The sequence below is a fragment of the Muntiacus reevesi genome, chromosome 1 (assembly GCF_963930625.1).
Source record: "Muntiacus reevesi chromosome 1, mMunRee1.1, whole genome shotgun sequence".
NCBI lineage: Eukaryota > Metazoa > Chordata > Mammalia > Artiodactyla > Cervidae > Muntiacus > Muntiacus reevesi.
This window is the reverse complement of record NC_089249.1, coordinates 71,213,391-71,231,762: the sequence shown is the minus strand read 5'-3', so window position 1 is coordinate 71,231,762 and position 18,372 is coordinate 71,213,391. Positions and strand designations below refer to the sequence as shown.

The 18,372-nt window shown below is 38.2% G+C and overlaps 1 protein-coding gene across 2 annotated transcripts in view; it reads left to right on the top strand.

Annotated features, from left to right (window-relative positions):
• Positions 1-741: 741 nt before the first annotated feature.
• Positions 742-18,372, top strand: part of SDHC (succinate dehydrogenase complex subunit C) — a 31,610-nt gene continuing 13,979 nt past the window's right edge. The window contains exons 1-4 of one of the 2 annotated variants that reach the window (XM_065946934.1): positions 748-832; positions 6,419-6,475; positions 9,633-9,734; positions 16,722-16,783. In XM_065946934.1, the coding sequence (XP_065803006.1) occupies positions 813-832; positions 6,419-6,475; positions 9,633-9,734; positions 16,722-16,783 (241 nt within the window). In that variant the 5' untranslated portion in view covers positions 748-812. Of the gene's footprint in view, positions 833-6,418; positions 6,476-9,632; positions 9,735-16,721; positions 16,784-18,372 lie in introns of both variants that reach the window. The other variant, XM_065946944.1, reaches the window with a different exon arrangement.

Below are 18,372 nucleotides of genomic sequence, written 5' to 3'. Positions count from 1 at the left end.
GGAGCCCCAAGTATCTTTACTAAACTTTTTAAAAATTTAAGTATAGTTGATTTACAAAATTGTGCTAGTTTCTAGTATGCAGCAAAGTGATTCAGTCATGTATCTAGTCATATATAAATATATATATTCTTTTCCATATGGTTTATTACAGGATATTGAATGTAGTTCCCTATGCAGTAGGATCTTCTTGGTTATCTATTTTAGATATAGCTAATTTATATCTGCTAGTCCCAAACTCCTAATTTATTCCACCCCCACCTCCATTTGGTAATTAAACATTTGTTGTCTATGTGTTTCTGTTCTGTAAATAAGTTCATCTGTATCATATTTTAGATTCCACATATAAATGATACCCTATTTGTCTTTCTGACTTACTTCCCTTAGTATGCTAATCGCTTGGTTCATCCACGTTGGGTAAACCCAAAGTATCTTTGCCCTCGGTGTGTCAATCATCCTGTAAGACACGTTTTTAGTCCCACCTGGAAGGGGGAAGGAGTGGAACTAGACTAAGACGTCTTCAGTGAAGAATCTAGGCAGGTCCTCTGTTTTGTGGGGCTGAACAAATGAGAGTGTGTACAGCGGTGAATGTGCACTGAGCCAGCCGCAATTCTGCCGAAATTCTGTCACTTTAAAATAGAAGCCCGCTGAGACCGAAAAAAGCCGACACCAGAAGAGCAGACAAAACCAGCCAACAACCCGGCACGAGCCCAGTCCTTTAAAATAGTCGGTGCCGTCATGTGACGGAAGCCCCGCCCCTCCCGCCCAGAGGCGGTGGGGCCGTCGGCGTCACTTCCGTCAGGCCGGAACCCAAGATGGCGGCGCTCTTGTTGAGGTGACTTTAGTTTGGGGCTGGGAGTCCGTGCCGGCGGCCCTGGGGGGACCTGTATTGGCCCCTCACATCTTGCTGAGAGCCGTTTACCCCGTGCTTGGGCACGGAAAGGAGCCGTGAGTGGCAGCGACGCAGTCTAGAATCCTAGAGACCCCTTCCCCTCCCCCAACCGCTCCGGTACATCGTGGAGAGCTTCGGGGTCACTGGCGGATAATCTTTTCCTTACCCCGTTTTACGGAGGGGTCACGGGGCTCTCGCTTCTTTTGCTTTCCCCACTTCTAATAGTTCTTCCCCAGCTTGCTCTCTGGGCCACGGCCAGAGCCGAGCTCCAAGGAAATAGCTTTAACTTTTTTATTTAGGGCTTGGGCTTCGAGGAGGAGAATCTTGGTGTACTTTACTTCTGCGTTTTACTCCTGGAAACACCAGCTGCTGGCAGTGGGTGGCACTGTTCGAGTTCCTAACCGGCCCCTCGTAGAAAGTGCAGGAGGCCTGGACCCCACCGGGCTGACGATTAGTAGCAGCGCCTGTAGCTGTCGCTCTGCTGCGCCAGAGCAGCCCGGAAGTTCAATTTTAGTTTATTTTTTTTTATTTGGTGGGTGAGGGGAGTAGATATCTCAGTTTTTCTCTGCAGTGTCAACTCGTCCAGAGAAATACCCTAGATTTTCTTCCATTCTGAATTGTCCACTTTTTAAGAGGCCTCGTTCTCAGAGCCTTTATAGCTGTAGCCGCATTAGTGACTTTAGACGCTCTTGGTACAAATCCCAGCACAGTTTTGTGCCAGCACTATATTTGGAAACTATTTGTTATGGAAAGTTAACTTAAATGCTGTTGAGATTTAATTCCTGATTTCCCCAAATATCTTCTGGTTCTCTTTCCACTTCAGTCACCCGGCATAAAAATAGACGGACTTTATTTAGTTTTTCTCTGTGACAAAATGATTCCTCTTGGGAGTTGAGATCAGGAATGGTTTATCTTGATCCTTCATTTTTCTCCCTGTCTGTTATTTCCAGTTGTGTCTCTTTCTAAAATGTGTCAGGGCTAGTCTTGCCAGATTGCCTCCTTTATTACAGGTGGTTTAACCATAATTGAATGCTTTTGAATTCCTTGGTATATACATTTTAGTAGATGTCATAGGCTTTTTGGTGGCATTACCGTAGCTCTTGTAATTATCCTATTGGGTCTGAACAGTTCATTTTAGGAGTTTCATGTTTAGTACTTAGAAAGTGAGGATCCCTGTACTCATTGAGTATGTCCAAACTCTAATTTTGACCTATGTAGGACTGTCGTCATTAGGATTCATTAGTGGTAGTACAAAACTCTTATGGGACGGACACCTCTCTTCATTTCACACAAGGGCTTTTTAAAAGGAGAAATAGGAGATTTTTTTTTTTTTAAATAGGAGATTTTTTTAAAAGTTGTTTTTTCTTTTTCCTTGATGAAAGTTCTGGGGTCCAATTGCATTTCACTAGAGGGATTTGTTTATAATGTGCTGATTTCACCTCAAAGGAAAATACCTTCTAAGAAATTCTAGGAGCTGATTTCTAGTTCTAGTAGTGTCACTAATTCCATTTATTTTAGACAAGTCTGGGTCATTGATTAGACAAGTCTGGTCATGATTGTCATTTCTTTGCAAATGAAAATAGTAATAACTTGAACTCAGGAGAAATATTTTCTAAATGTTTTTAATGCTTGGTTAACTAAAAATTATTAGTATGGCAGTACTGTATGTTATGGATTTTGAATAGTACTCTATATTTTGTATAGTTTCTGAACAGTTCATAAACTAGCTAGGGATGAATAACCAGCTATGTAGCACAAACTCCATTGATAGTCAGGGAATGATTTGCCAGAGCCAAGAAGACCTAGATGGAGAACTAAGCTCAGAATAGCTAGGCTTCTGCCTAGTAATAGTCATGCAACTTAAGCGCAAAATCACCAAGAGTCATTAACCCTCTGGGCATTGCCCATCATATTAAATACTACATGTGAAGCCCCCCTAAAAACAAGGCTTAATTTATTTAAAGTCTGAATTCTTAAGACTGCTTTTTATTTTTTTTTCCATTTATTTTTATTAGTTGGAAGCTAATTACTTTACAATATTGTAGTGGTTTTTGCCATACATTGACATGAATCAGCCATGGATTTACATGTATTTCCCATCCCGATCCCCTTTCCCAAGACTGCTTTTTAAAATAAGCATACTCATTCACAGACCATTTTTTTGAGCCTGTTCTATGAGTCATGTTGTTATAGGTGCTGTAGATGTAAAGTATTCCTTTCTATTTTGGGGGAACCCAAAGTTTAGCAAAGGAGATTAATAGATTAATTAATAAGCAACCTAATTTTGATTTAGAGATATGAACAATTGCTTTGGGAGCATGACAGGTGCAGCAGGTAAGGCTAAAGAAGTGAAGTTGCCATTTGGGAGTTGCTGGGTCTTGAAGGATGAGTTTATCAGACTGTAAGGGAGGTCCACTCAGAATAGCCTGAGCAAAGGCATGTGATCAAAAGAAACTATTGCTCTGTCTGTGGGTAATGTAACTTTCAGTTTGGTAGTATAGAGGACTGAAGGGAACTTGTGGGGGAATAGTTCTAGAGAATTGGATTGGGTCATGTTGAGAAGGACCTTGTTTGATTGTGGTATGAACCTTGTAATCAGTGGGGAGCTGTTAAAGACTTTTAGGCAGATGATTGATGAAGTCAACTTTCTTTTTCAGTAACTTAACTGGTTATATTGAATGATAGGGAAGAAATTGGTGGTGGTAGGAGGTCAGTTCAGGAATTCTTGCTGGAGTTGGTTGTATGCTCATACAGCTAATCAGAACTTTTAATGCTTGCTTTTAATGCTCATACAGCTAATCAGAACTATAAATGATTGCTCTTCATTGTGTCCTTCAAGATTATGTGTTTTAATGTTGTTGTTAACCTCAGACATTTATGAAACTAAGTTTTTATGTGCCATCAGATCAAGTGTAGAGGATGTGCAAAAGAAAGTCATTATATTATACTCATATCTTGTTTTGGACTAAAAATGTTTTTTATTTAATTTGATGACATAGACTTGGCTTTGAATAACTTTTGTTTTTTTCCAGAAGTCAGATCCATTTTCAGCAGATTAAGATTTTTACACCACAAAGAATTTTAAAGAGAATGTGATGTGAATTCTAAAGACTTTTGGGAAACCAGTGAAATATTAATAAACTACATATATATGGTATAGTGCAGTTTAGAGAGTGCTTTCCTATACATTTTCTCATGTTATCCTCCTAGTAATCAATAGTGTAGGTTTTATCAATCCCATTTTATAAATGAAAAAGCTGAAGCTCCGTTACCCACTATACAATTTAGGGCAATCTAGACCTCCAGTCTGGCTTTTATTACTTTGTCCAGTGTTCTTTCTACATTACTGTTGTTGCCTTGATATAGGGAAGAGCTTCAGAAACAATTTGAGCAATGATTACATTTAGGGGGAGACATATATAGTGCATTCCAGCACTAACTGGAAATTATAAGTTCTGGTTTGTTAAAAACAAAACAAGGCAACTACTATTACTTTCTAGCTGTAACATAAAGTGCTATTCCTGGTTTGGAAAAGAAATCTTTTCAGGGTTTCTGGTTTCACATGAAAGGCAAGGATAGATTAGATATCTACTCTTGTCATATTTCAAATAAGGTTATGTATTTGTGCAACCAGTTTCTGTTAGGGCCTTGTGGAAAGTTTATATTGGTATTTGTCTGGGAAACAATGGCACTAGACAGAGAGTGCTGTAGATTCCAACCCACATCTGAAAACTCTTGCTGGGTAGCTGAGTGACTGGACCTAGCCTGGTGTGAGGAATGCGTGCCCTGCAACTTCAGAGTCACAATTACTTCAATTGATATAAAGAGATTTGTTCCCACTTCTTTCTTTCTGGGAGTCTTGGGTGCACAATGTCTGTATTTACCCCTTGCCTCCAAAGCTGGGAAGAGGGAAGAGCTGAAGGAAGTGTTGGTTGGATTATTTTTTCTTCCAGTAGTGGGCCCTTCTAGTTTTCTAGTGTAAAACATAAGGTTCTTGAAATGTTTATGCCTCTAATATCAATGGTATGAGGGACATCATGCCCTTCTTTTTAGAAGTGTTGGATCTTAACGTGATCTTGTATCCATCCCCCATGGTACATAGTGGATATATGGTAAACTTTTGTAGAATCTCAGTATATTTTTAGTTTTGGCCCCGGAGCTTCATTCTGATGCCTTTCTTAAATAAAGATTCGATATAATGTGAATTAAAGGGGTGTAGTGATCATGTGTTTTTCGTGATACCATGTAAACTCTGGATCAGAGCCTCTTTAGGTAGAATGGCTGGGCACATTTTAGTCTTGGACTTGAAAAGCAGTTCTGGTATTGATTGCTATTTAAAAAATAGCAGAGTTTTCGTGGCAAGCTTGTGTGTCCTCTTTAAGTACCTTTTCATGTGGATAGCAGAGAAATCTGCATTCTCATATTTTTTGCATTATTGTATGATGGCTTTTTTCACTTCAGGTTCATCCGGGTTGTCTAGAACCTGATGGTAGTTCCCTGAAAAAACAGTTTAATACTTAGGACCCTCACTCTTCAAACCCCTGTTCTTTAAACCTTCTAAATTCATCCATTTGCAGCAGGTGTTTGCTTTAGCTAAGCTGTATAGTACTTGGGGGGCTTCCCAGGTGGTGGTAGTGCTAAAAGAACCCACCTGCGAATGCAGAAGATATAAAGAGATGTGGGTTCAGTCTCTGGGTGGGGAAGGTCCCATGGAGGAGGGCATGACAACCCACTCCAGTATTCTTGCCTGGAGAATCCCTTGAACAGAGGAGCCTGGTGGGCTTCAGTCCATAGGGTCGCAAAGAGTCAGACATGACTGAAGTGACTTAGCACAGCACAGCACACACACAGTTCTTGGTGTTCCCAGTGGCTTATTCTGTCTCTGCCCTTTTTTTTTCTTTCTTTTTTTTTTTTTTTTTTTAAGAAAAAAACCCTGTCTTTTAACCATCACCTCCGTTAAGACCTAGCTTGAAAAAAAATTGCTTTCTATATTTCTTTTTTTGGCCGCCCCTTGTGGCATGTAGGACCCTAGTTCCCTAATCAGGAATTGAACCTGTGCCTCTTACATTGGGAGTATGGAGTCTCAACCACTGGACCATCAGAGAAGTTCCACTTTCTATATTTCCTTGTTGAGTATTAACCAACTCTGATTATTCTTTTACCTTGTATTTTTTGTGTTTAGCTAAAACCTTATTTTGCATTTGAAAATGATATTTGTGATTATTCTCAAGTTATTAAAGTTGAAGCTTTCCAACTAGAAGAAAAATCTCTAAATCCTGATACTGTCCTTGTTTTCATCTTATTCCTAATTTTCCCCTCCACCCTAAAGTCTTACACAGTACAAAAATAGAGAAGTTGATATACTAAATATATACTAAATGAATATATATATATACTAAATGTATACTATATATACTATATGTATACTATATATATACTATATATATATATATATGCTAAATGTATATATACTATATATATACTAAATATACTAACTGTTTATTAACTGTTGGTTCTCTTATCTTGCAGACATGTTGGCCGTCATTGCCTCCGTGCCCACCTTAGTCCTCAGCTCTGTATCAGAAAGTAAGTTCCTAAATCTGTGGAGATTATTATTATTATTTAAACATTTTCTCATCTGAGAAGAGCAGTAGGTTTTTGACTGAGATTTTGGGGATATATACAAAAGCAGGTAATTGTAGATGGTTGGCTGAAAATTTAGTGACCATGGTCTCTATTTTTCTTATCTGGTAGTAGAATAAAGAAGGAATTTTTGAACATATCTTTGGTCTTTTCTTAGCTTTCCTCACTTTAAGCTTTTCTGCTATTTTTAACTTCATTTATTTGCTCCATTTTTTGGTTCCTTTCTTGATATTTAATTCTCTTCTGTCTAGTCTTTCTTCCTTTTGTACTTCCTTTTTCTTGTAACCTTTAATTTTGGGCCGCTCCCAGGAGTTAGTATTTAAATCTGTTTCTTCTTATAATATTTATTTATAGTCTGTTGACCTCAGCACTTGCCTCTGTATGTTTTTTTTTGTTGTTGTTATAAAATTTTTTAAATATTTATTTATGGCCACGCCCCACGGCATGTGGAACTTCCCTGACCAGGGACTGAACCCATGCACCTGCACTGGAAGGGTGGAGTGTTGACTACAGGGAAGTCCCCCTTAACTTTTTTTTTAATTTATTTATTTTTGTCTGTACTGGATCTTCACTGCTATGTGGGCTTTTCTCTAGTTGTGACAAGCGGGGGCTACTCTAGTTGCAGTGCAAGCGCATCTCACTGCAGTGGCTTCTCTTATCACAGAGCATAGGCTCTAGGGCATGAGGGTTTCAGTAGTTGCAGCATAACTTTTTAACTTTTTTTTTTAATCCCCCTTTTTAACTTTTAATTTTAGAAATATTTTGTACTTTTAGGGAGTTCCTTGGTTGCCTAGTGGTTAGGATTGCAGGCTTTCCCTGTGGTGGCCTGGATTCAATCCCTGTTCCATGAACTGAGATTCTGCAAGCTGAGCAATGCAACTGGGAAAAAAAAAAAGAGTAGAAATACATTGTACTTTCAGAAAAGTTGGAAAAATAGTACAAGGAAGTTCTACATACCTTTCACTTATATTCTCAGTTGTTAATGTTTTGCTGTGTTTACATATTGCTCTATATTTTTGGTTGTGCCATATGAAATTATATTTTTGTAGCTCAAAACTTGTGTAATACTGACAATTTAGTGTGGTTCAGCACAATTTAATTATTGTGATTTTCTCTGCATTCTTTGAGATTAAGTTGCAGACATCATGACCTCTTACTTCTAAATACTTCTCCTAAGGGAATTTCTGGCTTTCTAGTAATCAGGACTCCACATTTCCACTGCAGGGAGCATAGGTTTGATCCCTTGTCAGGGAAATAAGATCTCACATACCTCACAGCGCAGCAAAATAAACCCCAGTTTCTCCTAAGAACAAGAAAATTATCTTATAAAACACAGAATAATTATACAAATGCAGTTATCAAACTCAGGAAATTTAACTTTGACCAATCTTACCTGATACACAGTCAATTTTCGGATTTTTCATTTGTCCCAAACAGTCTGTCTGTCCCCTATCCAGGATCTAATTAGGCTCACATATTATATTTAGTTGTCATATTTCTGTAGTATCCTTTAATCTGGAACTATTTCTTAGCCTTCTTTGTCTTTTATGACATTGACGTTTTTCAAGAATACAGGTCAGTTATTTTTCAGAGTTTCTCTCAAGTTAGATTGTCTGATTGTTTTCTGATGATTAAGGTTATGCATTTTTGGCAGGAGTAATACGTTAATGATGTTTTATCCTCAGTATATCACATCAGGGACATATGATATCATTTGTCTCATTGTCAGTGATTTTAACTTTGGCAATTTGAATACGGAAATGTGTGCTAAGTTTTTTCCCAGTATGGAGTTACTGTTTTTAACTTTTGTAATTTATAAGTAATATATGGGGAAATATTTTTCTTGAGGGGGATGGATCATGTTTAATGTAGGTACATAGTAAATTAAATTGTTGAACATAGCTGTCTAAGAATTGGCTTCAGCCTAGCCTTAGTTCAGTTAAGTCGCTTAGTCGTCTGACTCTTTGCAACCCCGTGGACTGCAATACGCCACACTTCACTGTCCGTCACCAACTCCTGGAGCTTTTTCAAACTCATGTCCATTGAGTTGGTGATGTCATCCAACCATCTCATCCTCTGTCGTCCCTTTTCCTCCTGCCTTCAATCTTTCCCAGCATCAGGGTCTTTTCACATCAGTCAGTTCTTCACATCAGGTGGCCAAAATATTGAAGTTTCAGCTTCAGCATCAGTCCTTCCAATGGATATTCAGAACTGATTTCCTTTAGGATGGACTGGTTGGATCTCCTTGCAGTCCAGGGAACTCTCCAGTGTCTTCTCCAACACCACAGCTCAAAAGCATCAATTCTTCTGCGCTCAGCTTTCTTTATAGTCCAACTCTCACATCTATACATGACTACTGGAAAAACCACAGCTTTGACTAGACGGACCTTTGTTGGCAAAGTAATGTCTCTTGCTTTTTAATATGCTGTCTAGGTTGGTCATAATTTTTCTTTCAAGGAGCAAGTGTCTTTTAATTTCATGGCTGCAGTCATCATCTGCAGTGATTTTGGAACCCAAAAAAATAAAGCCTGACACTGTTTCCATTGTTTCCCCACCTATCTGCCCTAAAGTGATGGGACCAGATGCCATGATCTTAGTTTTCTGAATGTTGAGTTTGAAGCCAACTTTTTCACTCTCCTCTTTGACTTTCTTCAGCCTAGCCTAGTGACAAGAAAAATCATGAAACTATTTAGAGGTACTGAACTGAATCTAGTTCTCAGTTTTTGAGAACCTGGAAAGGAGTCTTGAAGAGCTGGATGAAAGCAGGTGGTAATGTATGAGATATCACACATGACCTGGGTGATATGTAAATGGTTTTGAAATACTGTATTTGCCCTGCTGCCCAACAAGAAAGTTAATCTTCCATTACTGTACTTGGGTGTTGGGGGATTGAAAAGAAGAGTTGCTTTCTAATATGCCTCATTGGGTGGTTGAGGTTATTAGTAGCTGAGTCATCCTTGGCAGAAAGATAAGGTGAGTGGACAGACACGTTTTCTTAATATATGGGTTCATCTAGCCCAGCTTACCTTTAACTTTTTATTATGTAAAATTTTAAACCAAGTTTACTTTTAATCATTTAAACCTTTTGGTTTTATTTTAGTGCTGTTCCTTTGGGAACCACAGCCAAAGAAGAGATGGAGAGGTTCTGGAGTAAGAACATTAGTTCAAACCGTCCTTTGTCGCCCCATATCAGCATCTACAGGTAAGGGCTCTGGAACCAGGGAATTTAGTAGTAGCAGGTAAAAGTTCTGGAGGTAAGTCAAAATGTAATTCCTATTAATTAAAAAAAATTATTTTGAAATTTGCATAAATGTTGCAGAAATAGTGTGCTGTGTTTCTGTATACCTTTATGCAGACTCCCAATGTGTTAACATGTCTGAATGATTTTTAAAAAGTGCAACGATGATGATATTCCATTACTCCTGTGTTAGTTTTCTATTGCTGCTGTCATAAGTGAACACAAACTTAGTAACTTAAAATGACACATTATCTTATAGTCCTGTAGTTCAAAGTCTGGCTTAGGTCTAACAGGGCTAAAATTAAGGGGTTGGCAGGGCTGCATTCATTTCTGGAGCCTCTGGGGGAGAGTGTTATGTTACTTTCTCCAGCTTCTGAAGGCTGTGTTGAATTCCTTGGCTTGGAACCTGTTTCCTCCATCTTCAAAACCAGCAGTGATGTGTCAGGTTCTACCATCATATCACTTTGAACTTGCTTCATTGTCGCATTTCTTCTCTGACTCCCTCCTTCTGCCAGCCCCTTCCATTTTTAAGGACCCTTTGTATTATATTGGGCCCATCCAAATAATCCAGATAATAATTCTTATCTTAAGGTGAGCTTATTAGCAACTTTGATTTCACTTGCAACCTTAATTCCCCTTTGCTATTTTAGGTAAATATTCACAAGTTTCAGGAACTAGAGTGTCGACATCTTCTGTCTGCTGCAGTCCCTTAATACTTGAGTGTATGTTTCTTAATTCGAGGAAACTTTCCATACTACAGCCATCACAGTCAGAAAATTAACATTGATCCTGTGTTAATCATGTAATCCTCAGGTCCCATTCAGATTTTGCCAGATGTCCCAAAATGTCCTTTGTAGGTCCAGGATCCAACTGAGGATCATGTATTACATTTAGTTGTTTAACTACTTGGAGATAGCACAAACCCCACAGGTAGGGGTTCAGTCCCACAAGACTGCCTCCCACTTCAGATGCCAATCCCAAATCCCAGCTTGTCACTTGTACTTCTAACTGAAAGTGTTAGTCGCTCAGTCGTGTCTGATTGTACACGACCCCATGGACTGTAGCCCACCAGGCTCCTCTGTCCATGGGGTTCTTTAGGCAAGAATACTGGAGTGGATAGCCTTTCCCTTCTCTAGGGGTTCTTCCTGACCCAGGGATCGAACGCATGTTTCTTAGGTCTCCTGCATTGGCAGGCAGGTTTTTTATACCACTAGCACCACCTGGTACTTCTGGCTAACCATCTATAAATCAAGAGTTCTCTTAACTTCCTCCTTGGGTTCAGTGATTTGTTAAAATGGCTCAAGAAACTTGGAAACATTTACTTAAGTTTACTATGATTATAAAGGGTATTATAGATGATACAGATGAATAGCCAGGTGCCCTTTTAGGTCCCTCTGTGTCTAGAAGGATCCTGAGCACAGGAGCTTCTGTCTCCATGGAGTTGGGGTGCATTATCCTTCTCATATGTGGACGTATTTACCAATCTGAACTTCCCAAACCCTGTACTTTGAAAATTTTTATGGCGGCTTCATCATGTAGTCATGATCAGTTATTAACTTAAATCTCTAGCCCTTCCTTCCCTGGAAGGAGGTGGGGTTGGGGCAGAAAGGTCCAAGCTTCTGGTCATGGTTTGGTCTTTCTGGCGACCAGCCCCCATCCAGAGTCACCTCATTAGAACAGAGGACACTCTTACCTCCCAGGAAATTCTAAGGGATTTAGGAACTGTGTGTTGGGAACCAGAGTCAAAGACCAAATAAAAAGATACTCCTAGCACCCATATCAGTGAGGCGATTGATAAGGGTTTTAAGAGCTCTGTATCAGAAACTAGGAATAGATATGTTTTATACACACACACACACACACACACACACAACACACACGCACGCGCACACACACACACACACACACACACACACTCTCTCTCTCTCTCTCTCTCTCTCTCTCTCCCCCCATTACTTCACAGTTCTTGTTTTACCCAGAGTTACAACTGTTACTCTGATTTATTTTGATGTTCAGATTGTCCCAGACTTGGCTGGTGGAAATTTTTCAAGATGACTCCTGTGAAATCAAGATCTGGGTGCTAGATGTGCTCACTGCTAACATGATATCATTGCTTCTAGACTTTTTCTGACAGAGCTATGATATATATGTACGAACACACAGACACATACAAATACATGTACATGTGTATATATGAGTATATACATATATGTACATCTATTTCTGTTAATTTGTTGTCCTCAGGAGTAGCATTGATGGCTGTTATGCTAGGGTCTTCCCAAAAAACTCCTAACCCAGCAAAGCATCTTGAGTCCTGCTACCGTATTTTCTTGGATTCCTGCCAGGGAAGCTGGTCATTTTTTAACCACCTCCACAAATACCACAACCCTTTAGATTTTTTCCAAACTAGATTCCTGAAATAATTCTGATTGTAGAAATTGGACAGTCTACTAAAACAGAAGAAGACGAATAAGTGATCTCAATCTTTGCTACTTTATGGTAAAACTTTTTTGTAAGAGATGAAAGATTTGAGGGAGGATTATAATGAAGAAGAACTTGTCAAATTATGTTGAGTCTATATTTAAAGCTCTGGCCTTTTTTCACAAGTCATATTAACAAATGATAATAAGCTAGTGGGATGAGACTTAAACTACTTTGTTTGCTCTTCTGATTATGAAACTCTAGACATACTCATGGGGAAAAAAGAAAAGAAACAGCAGGAAACATGGGGCTGTTTCCAAGGTGATATGTCTGGGTAAGATATCTGAGATATCTGGAGTCATATTTTCTGTTACTAACTTTTATAAAATTTATAACTTTTATAAAATTTATAACTTTTATAAATTTTTGGAGGTAGCATGGAAATATATGGTTAAGTTAACCTTTCTGAAGTATTCTTTATCGCTTAGTAAATTGTCACTATCAAAGCAAAAGTATATATAGGGAATTACATTTTCAGGAAAACAAGTCATTTTAAAAGATGTTAGAAAAGTATTTTAAAAATTTAGAGTTGGAAGAGTTCTTAGATTTTAATTTAATTTTCAACCACATTGGTTTTAAGAGTGCTGCTTGGGGCTTGGGATACTTCATTAAGTATCACAATTACCTACTTCTGTGGGTAGTTGTGTGGAGCTGGCCAACATGCAGATTGTACTGTAGGCCCTTAGACCTGGCTATAACCAAAGCAACTTGACTAAGGATTTTGTTTTTGAAGAAAGGGTGCTACTCAAAAAAAGAAAAAAGTTTAAAAGCCACAAATGAGTAAATTTCCTCTGCAATATTTTCATAAACAAATGTCTACTTATGCTTGCATACCTCCAGTGACAAGAAACTCACATCACCCTTTACCAGTTTGGAAATTTCTCTTACTATCAGAAAGACCCTTATTTTATTGCACAGTGGCTCTAGTTCTACCATGAACTATGTAAAATAGATCTAAGCTCATTCCCCCCCCCCACGACCTTTATTGATGTTGAACGTCTTTTCATGTGTTTACTGGCCACCTGTATATCTTCTTTAGAGAAATGAATATTCAAGTCCTATTTTCAAGTCATTTTTATGTTGGGTTGCCTTTTAACCTTGTTTAAAATTTGTGGTAAAATATACATAACAAACTTAAGCAGTTTATTGATTTATTGATTTTTAAGTGTACAGTTCAGTGGCATTAAGTACCTTCCATTGTTGTGCAATCATCACTACTGTTCATCTCCAGAATCTTTTCATCTTCCCAAACCAAAACTCTGTACAGTAATTCCCATTCCCCCGGCCACTGGCAACCACCATTCGCGTTTCCGTCTTTATAAATTTGACTGCCCTGTGTGCTGTGCGTAGTTACTCAGTTGGGTCTGACTCTTTGCGACCCCATGGACTGTAGCCCACCAAGCTTCTCTGTCCGTGGGGATTCTGCAGGCAAGAATATTGGCGTGCATTGCTATTTCCTTCTCCAGGGGATCTTCTCAACTCAGGGATCAAACCCAGGTCTCCCACATTGCAGGCGGATTGTTTACCCCCTGAGCCACCAGGGACCTCATAAAGTAGAATCATATGATGTTTGTGCTTTTGTATCTGGCTTATTGCATCTGGTATAATGTCCTCAAGGTTAACCTGTGTTGAAGAATCTATCAGAATTCTATTTCTTTTTAAGGCTGAATAATATCTCATTGTACATATATGCCACTTTTTGCTTATCTGTTCATTTGAATTGTTTCTATCTTTTGGCTATTGTGAATAATGCTGCTACGAACATGGGCACACAGATATCTCTTTGAATCTCTGCTTTCAGTTCTTTAGGGGTATATCCTAGAAGTGGAATTGCTGGATTATGGTAATTCTATGCTTAATTTTTTGAGAAAACAATGTATTGACTGTAGGGGCAGTAGCACTTTTTACATTTCCACCAGCAGTGTGCACAAGGGTTCCAGTTTTTCCACATCCTCACCAACACTTGTGATTTACTGTTTTTGTTGTTGTTTTAATAATAACCATCCTAATGAATGTGAAGAGGTATTTCATTGTGATTTCGATGTGCGTTTCTCTAATGATTGGTGATGTTGAACATCTTTTCATATACTTACTGGCCATTTATATATCTTCTTTGCTTTTTGCTTTTTTGATGGTATTGTTTGCAGCATGATTGTTAGATCACTGAAATTCATACAGCCTATGTCTCTAGCTTTTTCTTGATTAACATTCTACTAACAGTCAAAAAAAGGGAAAAATCAACACTCTTCAAATCAGGAGCTGTTTGTTAATTGCTCAGTGCACTTGGTACTCTTTTTGAAGTTGAAATACAAAGGTGAATAAGATATAACCTGTGTTGAAAAGGATCTCAGTATTTCCTGAAAAAAATTTTTCCTAAAGGAAATCTTACTGGCTTCTAGTCGTCACTTTTCTCTAACTGAGTCAATCAGTCTTGATTTTCTGTGCTAGACTCTTACGTATGTTCAGAAGGAAATACTGGGGGTGACCTATTAGTCTCTGCCTCATGATATCTGAGGACTCAACGAGAAAACACAAACTGGGGCTGAAATAATTTGAAGATTCGTTTACTCACATGTCTTGGATTGATTCTGGCTTTTAGAGGGGCCTTCATTTTCTCTCTGCATGGATCTTTCTACTTGATCTCACTGCATAGACTATTTCAGTCTTCCTTACAGCATGAGAGAAGGATGGAGCGATGGAAGGAGCGCAAGTGATTTGGAAGTCATGCAGTGCCAAATCTGCTGTGCTCTGTATCATGAGGTAGTCGGTCATGAAGTCCTACTCAGAGTCAAGGGGCTAAATATAAATACGGTGTGATGAGGAGTGACAGGATTCTAGAAGATCATATGGGACTAGAAATATTATCATGATTATTTAGAAAATAAAATTTCCTTTAGCAGCATGGTACTAGGCTAACCAGCCTATGACTTTAACCATTTTTTAAAGTTAGGTTAACATTTGACTTCATATCATTCCCATTTTCCATTCAGTATTTCTTAAAGATTACAAGATCAGTGCTTATATTTCATGTGTTAGCCCTTGGGGTTTAATTCATCTGGCCAGGAGTCCTAAGTGCATTTGGAATGCTAAGTAGTGTCTTATTATTTCCCCACTTTTTTTCCCCCCAGTTCTCTCAAATCAATATTTGTTCTGTATTTTTTAGTCTGATAATCATTCTTTTTGACAAATAAAATAGTTGAGCAATCTGCTTTGCACTCTGTCATCCATTAACATAAAATTGTCAACCCTAGTTAGGAGGCTTTCTTTCCCTGAGTACAATCTTAAAAGCCCCTTTTTGTTGTCCTTGACATTTTTGCAAGCCTCAGCTCATTCTGGGTTTTAGTCTCCTGATTCTTCTGATCAAATTATGCCATTGTTCTCTCCTTGTCCTTTGTTATGAGGCTCTTCTTCTGCCTTTTATATTTATCTTGTTAGTCTGAGTTAATCTAGAGTGGTGTCTAGCCAGTTTTCTTGGTTTCTTTAGACATTATTCTTTTTTTTTTTTAAATACTGTAACCATTTTTAACATAAAATTTTTTTTACATAGACATTATTTATTACACTTATTATTGTGATCATTTTTATTACATAGACATTGCTCTTATTTTTACTGTGGTCATTTTTATTACATAGAATTTATTTTCAGGATCTTTTCAATCTACTGGAATTCCTTTCCTTTAGAGTGTGGATTATATGGTCTATCAGCTCAACATTCTCTAAGCTGACTTTTCAGGATGAATGTTAACTTTATCCAAAGATGCCTGTTCTTTTCATATTACTAACCAATTCTCTTTTGAGCAAGAGAACTAGGTCCAGAATATAGAAGTATTGCTTATCCTTCTAAGGAAAAGCATTGGCAGATAGACAGATGAGAACATGATTTTTAAAAGGGTTTGATGACAGAGTATTTCAAAACACTTGTGGATTTAAGAAACATATACTAAATCCAGCAAAATTAGATTTTAAGTTTGGGATAAGTAATTTATTAGGGAGTGAATGATATGCTCAATTTGGATATTTTTGGTTATATAATAATAAAGTTCATGGATGACTATGTTATATGAAACAGTAGATAAATAAAACTCAAGTTTTCTTCTACTTCTGTCTTACTACTGGAGGAAAGGAAGGCCCCAGATGGTTGTATTCTAGTGTTTATTTTCTAACTATATGCAACTTTAATTGATGTTTTTGACCCATGTTATTTCTTTTATGAAAGGAATTTGAGTCTTAATTAATTTCTCATCTCTGTTAGTGATGCAGTCTAGAAAAGGGAGGGACTTCTTAAATAAATCATTATCTTACTTTTAACCTGGAGAGTGGAAACACAGAAATATGAAAGCTGTTTGGTTTTGCTTTGTGATAAATAGTTGTCTGTTTCCAAAGTAGTTTATATTTTCTTTTCCAAGATGGGTTCTCTACAATGGTGTCCTCTATTCCTCTTATAAATTGCCTTTGTGTGTTTCTTTTCAGCTGGTCTCTTCCCATGGCGATGTCCATTTGCCACCGTGGCACTGGTATTGCCTTGAGTGCAGGTATGTATGTGTGTTTTTATCTGCACATGAACACACAGACACATACACACACATTTCTTTGAAAAACTTTGCTATTTCTGTGACTCTTGATAGTGTCTCCTTTGCAACTCACCAGCTTGATTTACAGAAAATGATAAGTCCGTTGAAGCTTATTGTTCATTCATTTCTTTAACAGTTAATTATGAGTTCTCACAATGTTCAGGATATTTTCTTAACCAGTTTTTATTTTCTTTTAAAAAATTTTTTCTTATCCAGTTTTTAAACTATTCCTAGCATGTCCTGATATTATATTTATTGACATTACAGAGAACAGATACAGAAATATAATGGAGATAGCCTGGCTGACTGAACATTGACCAAACACAGCCTAAGATTAATCATCAACCTTATTCTTTCAGAAAATCCATTTTAGCACCCATTTTCCGTCACCTGGGATTGATCAAGTACAGAAATACTAACTCATTCTCCATTCTCAAAAGATCCTGGTAACAAACCACAATTTCTGTTTGTTTATATAATATGAAATACAGCTGCAGCATTTGTTTTTCATAATATCCTTTGGGGTCCCTCCTAGTCTTCCATAGAGTATGTTTTTACTGAAGTGGTCATCAACAGGACTGGTGGCTCAAGTATAGGGCTCCTGCATTTAGGAAGCTACTGCTGAGACATTGGAGAAATTATCTAAAACTAAGTCTGTGATTCAAAATTAGATTAGTTTTGTTGGTAATCAAGTAAGGATAGGAACTCCTATCTTAAGATCCAATGTTATTATTCCTGTGTTGCCTTTTCTTTGGTTGGTAAAGTAATAATGGAATCCAGGTATAAGGATGATTGGTGTTGTCTGAGAATCTGTACAGTTTCTGATTTTTAACATACTTGCACTTAAATAATAGGGTAAATTTTAGGATTCAGTTCAGTTCAGTCACTCAGTCATGTCCAACTCTTTTCAACCCCATGAATCGCAGCACGCCAGGCCTCCCTATACATCACAAATTCCTGGAATTTACTCAAACTCATGCCCATCGAGTCGGTGATGCCATCCAGCCATCTCATCCTCTGTCTTCCCCTTCTCCTCCTGCCCCCAATCCCTCCCAGCATCAGGGTCTTTTCCAGTGAGTCAACTCTTCACATGAGGTGGCCAAAGTATTGGAGTTTCAGCTTCAGCATCAGTCCTTCCAGTGAACACCCAGGACTGATCTCCTTCAGGATGGACTGGTTGGATCTCCTTGCAGTCCAAGGGACTCTCGAGAGTCTTCTCCAACACCACAGTTCAAAAGCATCAATCTTTCGGCACTCAACTTGCTTCATGGACCAACTCTCACATCCATACATGACCACTGGAAAAACCATAGCCTTGACCAGACGGACCTTTTTTGGCAAAGTAATGTCTCTGCTTTTTGATATGCTATCTAGGTTGGTCATAACTTGCCTTCCAAGGAGTAAGCGTCTTTTAATTTCATGGCTGCAATCACCATCTGCAGTGATTTTGGAGCCCCCAAAAATAAAGTCTGACACTGTTTCCACTGTCTCCCCATCTGTTTCCCATGAGGTGATGGGACTAGATGCCATGATCTTAGTTTTCTGAATGT